This window comes from Symphalangus syndactylus, chromosome 4, assembly GCF_028878055.3.
Source record: "Symphalangus syndactylus isolate Jambi chromosome 4, NHGRI_mSymSyn1-v2.1_pri, whole genome shotgun sequence".
Taxonomy (NCBI): Eukaryota; Metazoa; Chordata; class Mammalia; order Primates; family Hylobatidae; genus Symphalangus; species Symphalangus syndactylus.
In genome coordinates, this window is record NC_072426.2 from 128,550,979 (window position 1) to 128,561,285 (window position 10,307).

At 41.3% G+C, this 10,307-nt stretch overlaps 1 protein-coding gene across 1 annotated transcript; it reads left to right on the top strand.

Moving 5' to 3' along the window:
- The first annotated feature begins 966 nt into the window (after positions 1–966).
- Positions 967–8,082, top strand: NPY2R (neuropeptide Y receptor Y2). Its single transcript, XM_055274060.2, has 2 exons — positions 967–1,009; positions 5,830–8,082. The coding sequence occupies exon 2, from the start codon at positions 5,878–5,880 to the stop codon at positions 7,021–7,023; it is 1,146 nt and encodes a 381-aa protein (XP_055130035.1). The 5' UTR covers positions 967–1,009; positions 5,830–5,877; the 3' UTR covers positions 7,024–8,082.
- Positions 8,083–10,307: the final 2,225 nt, after the last annotated feature.

Here is a 10,307-nt window from a genome sequence, read left to right on the forward strand (position 1 = left end):
AGAAGAGCACCAGCGCACTGCGCCCCAGCCCTGGGCGAGGGTGCGGAGGATTTGTTCTCGGTGCAATCCTGCTGGCGCTTTTCCGGGGTTCTGCGCGGATCCAGCTCCCGATCTCTGCTCCTACACACACAAAAGAAAACAACTCTCGATTGGAAGTTGTGGAATTTTCTCAGCCCCTACGAGGCGCGGGGATTCTCCAGCCCCGGCCCTCCTCCCTCCAGCCTGAGGTCTCCTTCACTCGCCTGCCCTGCTAGGGATCGCAGCCCCTCAGCCGCAGCTGGGTCTGTCCGCCCCGCCTTTGCCCTCGCCTTTCCCCGGGGCGGATTTGGTGAACTCGGCCTCCAGTCCAGGAGGTCTGTCTTCGCTGGGCCATCTCTCGCGGAACTGGGGGGTAGAGAGCAAAGGGAGAGATTCGTGGAATGGAAGGGAGGTAGCGGTGGCGCAAACGCTCAGAGTATCAAACTTGGAGGTGGCACAGTAGGTGACAGCAGCAGCTGCAGGTGGTGGCTGGGGACCCGCGAGGGGGCGCCCCTCTGGGTAGGGTCTGGCTGAGCGGGCTTGCAAGCCCGGGAGGCGGCTGAGAGACCCTGGACACTGTTCCTGCTCCCTCGCCACCAAAACTTCTCCTCCAGTCCCCTCCCCTGCAGGACCATCGCCCGCAGCCTCTGCACCTGTTTTCTTGTCTTTAAGGGTGGGGTTTGCTCCCCTCCCCACGCTCCCATCTCTGATCCTCCCACCTTCACCCGCGCACCCCGCGAGTGAGTGCTGTGCCCAGGCGCGCTTGGCCTGAGAGGTCGGCAGCAGACCCGGCAGCGCCAACCGCCCAGCCGATCTGACTGCTCTGGCTGCCTGCCCGCGCGGCGCGGGCTATCCTGGACCCTAGGAGCGGACGGAACCGGACTTGCCTTTGGGGACCTTCCAGGGCCCTCTCCAGGTCGGCTGGCTAATCATCGGACAGAGGGACTGCACACATCTTGTTTCCGCGTCTCCGCAAAAACGCGAGGTCCAGGTCAGTAAGTGTAATTCCTAACTCTGATTCACCTCCTGGGAACAAGAATATCCCTAGAGGAGTGCTCGGTTCCTATGAAGAGGGACATGAGGAGGTCCTCATGAGTGTATGGACCTTTAGGCGGGAGGTGGCGGTTTGGAGGATGTAACACCATCCCCATTTTCTAGTTTCTATAGATTTTCCCTTTTCTGTTGAAGATTATTTACTATTTCCTTGACCCTTCTTTGAGATAGGTCATTATCTTTCCAGAACAGCAAGTTGTTACTGTTCCTGCCTCTTTAAAAATCAAGCACTTGTCTAAAGCAGGAGGTCCTATTGGATTCTCCAAAGCTGTTCAAGAGGAGACACATTCATTTAAGCGTTTGCTCATTTTCTATCAGAAAGGCTCACCCACTGGCAGGAGCTTTTGGTGGCAGGGAAAGAGGCAAAATTAAAAGCTTTGAGACTTTTTGCAATAGGTACACATCATTTAAAATTCAGTGATGAAATGGAGATGCTGTTTCCAAAGAAAGGCTTCCCACACCCTTTGGTGAATATTTTCAACTTTCTACTGGTTAGCCACACAATCATGTCTTGTATGTAGCATTCTTGAAACTTCCCTTCTTCCCCCTCCCCCGCCCCCATTCCTAGAACTAATTAGTGTAGACAAATGCAGGGCTTTTGATTTCTGAGATTGATTTCTGAGATATTTTTCCCTGGGAAAAATGTTCTGGAAGATATTGTGCTTGATAAGATGTGTAGGTTTACTAAGGCCAACCTGTGACAATATTGTTGCAAAAAGCCCCCACAGATTTAAATATCTCTCCTCAAAGCATGAACTGGTCTCTGACTCAAATAACTTGAAGTTCTTTGAATCTTGGATGGTGGGGTGTTGGGGGAAGTCCTGAAACTCTTTTCCTATTCTGCAAAGAAATGTTTCTATGACAAAGTTTCTAAGGATTCCCTTATTCAGGAAAATTGTACCCGTAAAAGTTCTCTTTAAATGTCTTAAGTAATGTAAATATCTCATTTTGCCTTATTTCAAAGAAAAGTTATTCCCTTGTCTGCTTGCTGTTTCCTTTGTGTGCTTTTGATGGCAAATTCCTCTGTGTACCATTTTTCTTTTCCACTTTTCCAGAAGTGCTGTCATGAAATGATGCATTTTCTGCTCTGGGTAATGCTTTGACCTGGCTGAAGGCCAGTAACCTGCTTAAGCACAGCTAACACTGTCTATATTCTAATAGCTTGTAGATCAACAACCATTCCTACAGAGAAGTTGTAAATAAAAGGGCTTCAAAATTTATAAAACAAGACTGAGAAGAAAAAGCAAAGCAAATCAAAAAATCAAGTATACTCCTCCTCCTAGTATCCTTCAATCTCATGTTTCCTCTCAATTTAATCAGGTATAACCTCCAAACTCCAGCCTCTTGGAGTCTCTTTAATTCTGTAAATGGCTAAATGGCTTGTCAGGATTGAATAACTGTACTCTAAAACCAGTCTCTTTCTTAGTCTAGGGCATATGGTGTGGCCTATCAAACATACACTCCAAGATTTGAATGGTTTGTTTCAGTTTTCTCTAATTACTAAGGAATGGAGGCACATGTGAAAAGAGGCTGGGGCTCCTTGGAACATTCTATGTGAAATTTATGCAGAGGAAGCAGGAATATATCAGTACAGCAAACACTTGAGTACATGGAAACTCTCACGTCTCTCCGTATACTAAGGCTCCTGTGGAAGGGGGAGTGGTGAGAGACAGAGAGACAGGGAAAGATGCGGAAAGAAAAAAAAAGTGAGAGAAATGGAGAGGGGGAAAGAGAGTCGGGGGAGCAGAAACCTTTGAAACAGAAAGTTTTCTTTATGGGTTATACTGACAATTTAAAATGTTATAATCAGGAATTAATTTAACAGGGTCTCAGGACAATTTTTTTTTTGTATAAGCAGTTATCCGATTAAGAATAAGAAAATAAGCATATGGATGTTATGTCATAGGAAAGAACCCTACATAGGCAGTTGTCTTCAGTAAAGGAAAGGATCAAAATTACACTTTCCATTTTGCTGACATTGATTATTCAGTAAAGTTGTGCTTTCCTTTAGCTTTATATTTGTTCTGCCAAATTGCTGAGTACCTTTAGTGTACTAGTTAGTGTGCTAGGGATTAAACAATGGAGGAAGAAGGTCCAGGTTCTGTCTTCAAAGAGATTGCTGTGGTAGGTAAATGAAGGAAAACAGTCACAATGTGGCATGTGGTACATGCGGCATTAGAAGTGAGCACAGGGGCTTGGGGTAACTGAAAGGCTTCCCAGTTTAAAACAGGGAGGGCAGAGAGGCATGAAAAAGGCTCAGGTGTTACTGGAATTGGAAGTAAGGCAGTATGACGGAAGTGGACAGTATATATTGGGCTGTCAGCAGAGATGAGGCCAGAGGGATATGCAGGGATGAGTTCAAGAAAAGCCTCGGATGTCAGGCTAAGGAGTTGGGATTTTCTTCTATAGGCCAGTGTTGTCAACCTGTAGGTGCAGATCCTTTGATGGGAGAGCAAATTAATGAAAGCATATATGCATGTTATTATCAGATCATGCAGAACAGAATCTATTCAAGAATGTAAAAAAGGAGGAATTTAATGCAGATAGTTGATTAAACAAGTGATGGAAGCCAATCAAGGGATGTTGAGGCTACCTAGGGATTAGCAAGAGCAGGAAGTCATTACTGCCTCCAGCTGGATGGACGTGAGGAAGAGGTAATGTGAGCAAGGGCCCCGGACCAGGGACATCCTCTGGAATCAGAATCACAATAGGTCTGTCCTATGAAAACCAGAGCTACAGAACTGCTCTGGGGCACTGCCAAGAGCAGAGAGGGAGGAAGAAGAATATAGTGGCTTCTCCCTTCCTGCTGTCCTCCAACTGCCTGCCAGTGCCTCTCACCGACCAAACCCAGCCAGAATCCCAAGGACTTGGAGTCTGAAAATGTATTCTGTGAGAGTCAGCCCTCCTGTGGTACAGAGCAGAACAGAACAGAGAAATGGTGAGGGAAGGAGCTGGGGGGCACACAGGCCCAGCCAGGCATTATCTGTGGGCTGAATAAATATATGACTCTCCTACCAATGGCGTTAGATGCTATTAATTACAAATACATTCATTGAAAGGTTCATAAAAACAAATTCATAAAAGAAGCTCTGAATTAACAGTGGCAGCCTTTTGTGATTATGAATATATTTGAAAGTTACTACCACCATGGTGTTGGGCCCTGGACGCTTTCACAGACTGAAAAAATGAAACTTAGAAAACAATACATTATATTGTTTCAAACAATCTGGAGACATTGAGGAAAACAATATGATCACATTTGAATTTCAGAAAAAAAAATTTTAATATCAGAGTAAGCATTGTCTAGTAAAATATGAGAGCCTTAGAGTAGAGGTACTATCCTCCTGTCTTCACCCGGCAAAAACCCTAGTTCAAGACATAGGTTTTTAAATATGTGATGCATGCAGGTTTGAAGATGTATAGGCACCAGGATGGTAAAGCCACCCCTGGCATTGAGTAGACACTTGATTATTTCTGTTAGGCGACTGAATTGATTAATAAATAAAAGCAAAAGAGGATGAGAAGTAAGTTAGAAGATGATTAGAGTAATAATGATCAGAGATTAAGAAGAATAAAACCAATGTTGTAGAAATGATGAGAAAATAACAGGTGGAAGAGAAACGTAACACACTAGTCTGCGGGTTCTCTTAAATGTGGGGGCTAACAGAGATTTCGAGAAAGCATGAAATGTTATATGTTAGTTCGGAAGTTTGTTTAAGATCATTCAAAAAAGCAACTGTTGCAATCCAAGTGTCCTTAGACCATTGAGTGGATAAAGAAAACGTGGTATGTAGTACACCATGGAATACTACTCAGCCATAAAAAAGAATGATATGATGTCTTTTGCAACAAGTTGAATGGAGCAGGAGACCATTATTCCAAGTGAAGTAACTAGGATGGAAAATCAAATACAATGGGTTCTCATTTGTAAGTAGGAGCTAAGCTCTGGGTACACAAAAGCATACAGAGTGGTATAACGGACTTTGGAGACTCATAAAGGAGAGAGTGGGAATGGGAGTGAGGGATAAAAAAACTACATATTGGGTACAAGGTACACTACTTGGGTGACAGATGCACTAAAATCTGATTTTACTACCATACAATCCATCCATGCAACCAAAAAACATTTGTACCCCAAAAGCTATTGAAATTAAATTTTTAAAAAGTAACTCTTCTATATATTTTAATACTATTTTTAATACTAAATCCTGCACCAAAAACAGAATCTGCTTGGTTGATCTGAGATAATGCATAGTCCCAAGATTCAGGCACCAGACAAATAGTTTTAATATGTTCCGCTTTCTTATACAATTTGTTGCTGTATGTTTATAAATTTGAAACAGTCAAGATATTGAAGGAAACTTTACTTTTTCATCTACCTGAAAATTAATTCAATGAATTTATAGTGGTTATACAATTCATAAAGTTTATAATATTCATTCCACTTAAAATGAAATTAATCCATTTGATAGCATTCACTTTGAAATTATGTCTATACTATTGGTATTATACTTTACCGTCATAGCATGTATTTCAGAAACCTGATTTAATTGGTCCATATTTGACAATAGACTTATTAAAGGGTCTGTTCATTAAAATGTTTTGCTATGCACAATTTTAGGGAGTAGAGGATATTTTGATCCCCAACCAAAATTAAACCAGTCCATTTGTGAAATTTCTTTGCTTCACCTTTGTGTTTTCCTCGTTCCATTGGTTTTTGTTGTTGTTGTTTTGTTTTGTTTTGTTTTTTCTTTTTAGGTTGTAGACTCTTGTTCTGGTTGCAGGCCAAGTGGAACTGTACTGAAAATGGGTCCAATAGGTGCAGAGGCTGATGAAAACCAGACAGTGGAAGAAATGAAGGTGGAACAATATGGGCCACAAACAACTCCTAGAGGTGAACTGGTCCCTGACCCTGAGCCAGAGCTTATAGATAGTACCAAGCTGATTGAGGTGCAAGTTGTCCTCATATTGGCCTACTGCTCCATCATCTTGCTTGGGGTAATTGGCAACTCCTTGGTGATCCACGTGGTGATCAAATTCAAGAGCATGCGCACAGTAACCAACTTTTTCATTGCCAATCTGGCTGTGGCAGATCTTTTGGTGAACACTCTGTGTCTACCATTCACTCTTACCTATACCTTAATGGGGGAGTGGAAAATGGGTCCTGTCCTGTGCCACCTGGTGCCCTATGCCCAGGGCCTGGCAGTACAAGTATCCACAATCACCTTGACAGTAATTGCCCTGGACCGGCACAGGTGCATCGTCTACCACCTAGAGAGCAAAATCTCCAAGCGAATCAGCTTCCTGATTATTGGCTTGGCCTGGGGCATCAGTGCCCTGCTGGCAAGTCCCCTGGCCATCTTCCGGGAGTATTCGCTGATTGAGATCATTCCAGACTTTGAGATTGTGGCCTGTACTGAAAAGTGGCCTGGCGAGGAGAAGAGCATCTATGGCACTGTCTACAGTCTTTCTTCCTTGTTGATCTTGTATGTTTTGCCTCTGGGCATCATATCATTTTCCTACACTCGCATTTGGAGTAAATTGAAGAACCATGTCAGTCCTGGAGCTGCAAATGACCACTACCATCAGCGAAGGCAGAAAACCACCAAAATGCTGGTGTGTGTGGTGGTGGTGTTTGCGGTCAGCTGGCTGCCTCTCCATGCCTTCCAGCTTGCCGTTGACATTGACAGCCAGGTCCTGGACCTGAAGGAGTACAAACTCATCTTCACAGTGTTCCACATCATTGCCATGTGCTCCACTTTTGCCAATCCCCTTCTCTATGGCTGGATGAACAGCAACTATAGAAAGGCTTTCCTCTCAGCCTTCCGCTGTGAGCAGCGGTTGGATGCCATTCACTCTGAGGTGTCCGTGACATTCAAGGCTAAAAAGAACCTGGAGGTCAGAAAGAACAGTGGCCCCAATGACTCTTTCACAGAGGCTACCAATGTCTAAGGAAGCTGTGGTGTGAAAATGTATGGATGAATTCTGACCAGAGCTATGAATCTGGTTGATGGCGGCTCACAAGTGAAAACTGATTTCCCATTTTAAAGAAGAAGAGGATCTAAATGGAAGCATCTGCTGTTTAATTCCTGGAAAACTGGCTGGGCAGAGCTTGTGTGAAAATACCTGAATTCAAAGATAAGGCAACAAAATGGTTTACTTAACAGTTGGTTGGGTAGTAGGTTGAATTATGAGTAAAGGCAGAGAGAAGTACTTTTGATTATTTTCCTGGAGTGAAGAAAACTTGAACAAGAAATTGGTATTATCAGCATTGCTAAGAGACGGTGGGAAAGTAAGTTGACTTTCAAATCACATTAGGACCTAGACTGGGGAGCTGGGCAGTTCACTGCTCCCTGCTTGGCTGATGAAAACACCACTGAACAGAAATTTCTCCAGGGAGCCACAGGCTGTCGTTCATCGCATTTTGATTTTTTTGTTCATTCTCTAGACAAAATCCATCAGGGAATGCTGCAGGAAAAGATTGCCAACTATATGAATGACTTTGGGGAAATAAACTGAAATTTGCTATATAATTAATAGTTTGGCAGATGATAGGGGAACTCCTCAACACTCAGTGAGCCAATTGTTCTTAAAACCAATTGCACGTTTAGTGAAAGTTTCTTCAACTCTGAATCAAAAGCTGAACTTCTCAGAATTACAGGAAATGCAAACCATCATTTAATTTCTAATTTCAAGTTACATCTGCTTTATGGAGATACTATTTAGATAACAAGCATACAACTTGATACTTTTATTGTTATACCTTTTTGAACATGTATGATTTCTGTTATTATTCCTATTGGAGCTAAATTTGTCTACACTAAAATTTAAATCAGACTAGAGAATAATTCTTGTGGCATGTTGTAACATTTCAAAGTATTTATAAGCTATTTTTGCACAGGTACATAGTTCTCATGTATTAAAAGAACACTGCAGGCCGGGCGCGGTGGCTCACGCTTGTAATCCCAGCACTTTGGGAGGCCGAGGCAGGCGGATCACGAGGTCAGGAGATCGAGACCACGGTGAAACCCCGTCTCTACTAAAAATAGAAAAAAAATTAGCCGGGCGTGGTGGCGAGTGCCTGTAGTCCCAGCTACTTGGAGAGGCTGAGACAGGAGAATGGCGTGAACCCGGGAGGCACAGCTTGCAGTGAGCCGAGATTGCGCCACTGCACTCCAGCCTGGGCGACAGAGCGAGACTCAGTCTAAAAAAAAAAAAAGAACACTGCAGTGTTGTTTTCTCTGAAATTCATCCTCCATGGACCCATTCACACTAAATAAAACAATGTGATTACATTAAAATGGACCCATCTGTTAAGAGGTACTAAAAACATTGGATTCATTTCATCTTGCAAATGTTGTATTTCAAACCAATTTCACATAAGTTATTTATCTTCTTTTCAAAATAATTAGCTATATTTTTATATAACATGAATATATACATAAAAATTGTTCCTATAAATTGTAGAACATAGATGCTACAGTATTTTTTATTTAATTATTTTATGAATAAAATTATTTCAATAGTACCCAACCAAAGATGCTTAAAAGCCTTCTATGTTCATAAAAAATAACAACTGAGATGTTAAAAGTCATATGTCTTTAGATGCTGTTAAACTTTCATTACAGTCATATTTTTGTAAATATGACAGAATTTGTGAATATATTTTTAAAGCAAAAAACTTCAACATGCATATTATATATAGTTACAACATTAATTTCATGAACTGGAGAGCTTTACTTTATGGAGATATTTAAAATTCGTACTATAGCTCCTATTAAGTTCCTTCCATGATAGATATAAAAGACTGGTTTTTAAGTGCACTGCACTTCTGGACTACTGAAAAAGAATGAAAACAATACATTAGATTAGGTGGAAGACTTTAAGAACTGAACAAAAAGTAATGTATATCTGTAATATATAATCAAATGATTCATTTTTCTGTTAGACTCAGCAAATTGTTCAAAAATAACCTTTTTGTCTTTTAAGTAGCAGTTACTTTGCTTAAGACTCTAATAGAAAACTATGGTTAAAGATTTACCTTCCCTCTTGGTGAATTATTACACTGTAAGAAATGTATATGCTACTGTGTTACATGTTGTATTAGTAAATTATTAGAATCCAATCAATGATTCAATTAAAATATATCTTATCCAATTCATTATGTCAATTCATTAATAAAATACCTTTTATGTAGTGGCTTTATGTTGAAATTAAAAAGTTGGGAAAATTAGAGAAATTGTGTGGAATTTTATATCAGAGTGCTTGACTAAGACAAGACAGTAAGACTAATGCAACTAAAAAAGAAAATTAAAGGCGGCTGTTCCACAGTTAGTCCAGCTCTCTTTCCATTCTGTACCGGAACCGGAGTCAATAGATCCACTCCTATGACTGCAATTACAATACATAGTATGAGGATGCGTGGATCTTCATTTTTCAGACAAGACCTTTCTTCTTAACTTCAACTCTGTATCTCTACCAGCCAACAGACCATGTCCACATGGGTGTCTCACCAGCAAATCAAATCCAACATGTCTCAAACAGAACCTGCCATTTCAATGCACACCTCATCTCAACTAACCTCCATGTTGCCTTCCAGTATTCCCTGTCTCAATCATGACACTACTATGTACCTATTTCCCAAAAGCCTTACATTTTGGAATCACCCTTTACAAGTCTCTTTATCGCATGTATCTAATTAATTCCCACATCTTGTTTTAATTCCTACGTGTTTCTTTAATCAACTTACTTTTTTCCATTCCCTTGGTCCAGGCTATGATTGTCTCCCCAGACTGCTATTATGTCTCATCTGGATTAATATAGGTGCTTCCTAATTGGTCTCTGTATCTTGTTTTCTTCCCATCCAATCTGACTTTAACCCATTAGCAATAGTGATTTTTCAAAATCTCAGATTTTATCAAATCGCTCTTCTGATGAAAACACTTTAATGTCTCCTTATAATTCTTGTGATAAACTCAGAATCTTTTTATGACATGGAAGGTTGTTTAGAACCTGACTGTGCCTGTGTTTTTTATCTCATATAGATTCTTTTTTTCCACTAATATTTGCTGCTACATTTTAAGCATCATGAGGGCCACGACAGGGACTGTCTTAACCACTGTGGTTATCACAGGTACTTGCAATCCTTGACACCAAGTTAGTAGTCAATAAATATCCTTCAAGGAAATTGAGTTTATGAAGTGAAGTATATTTATTAAAGCCAAGACTTGAAGATA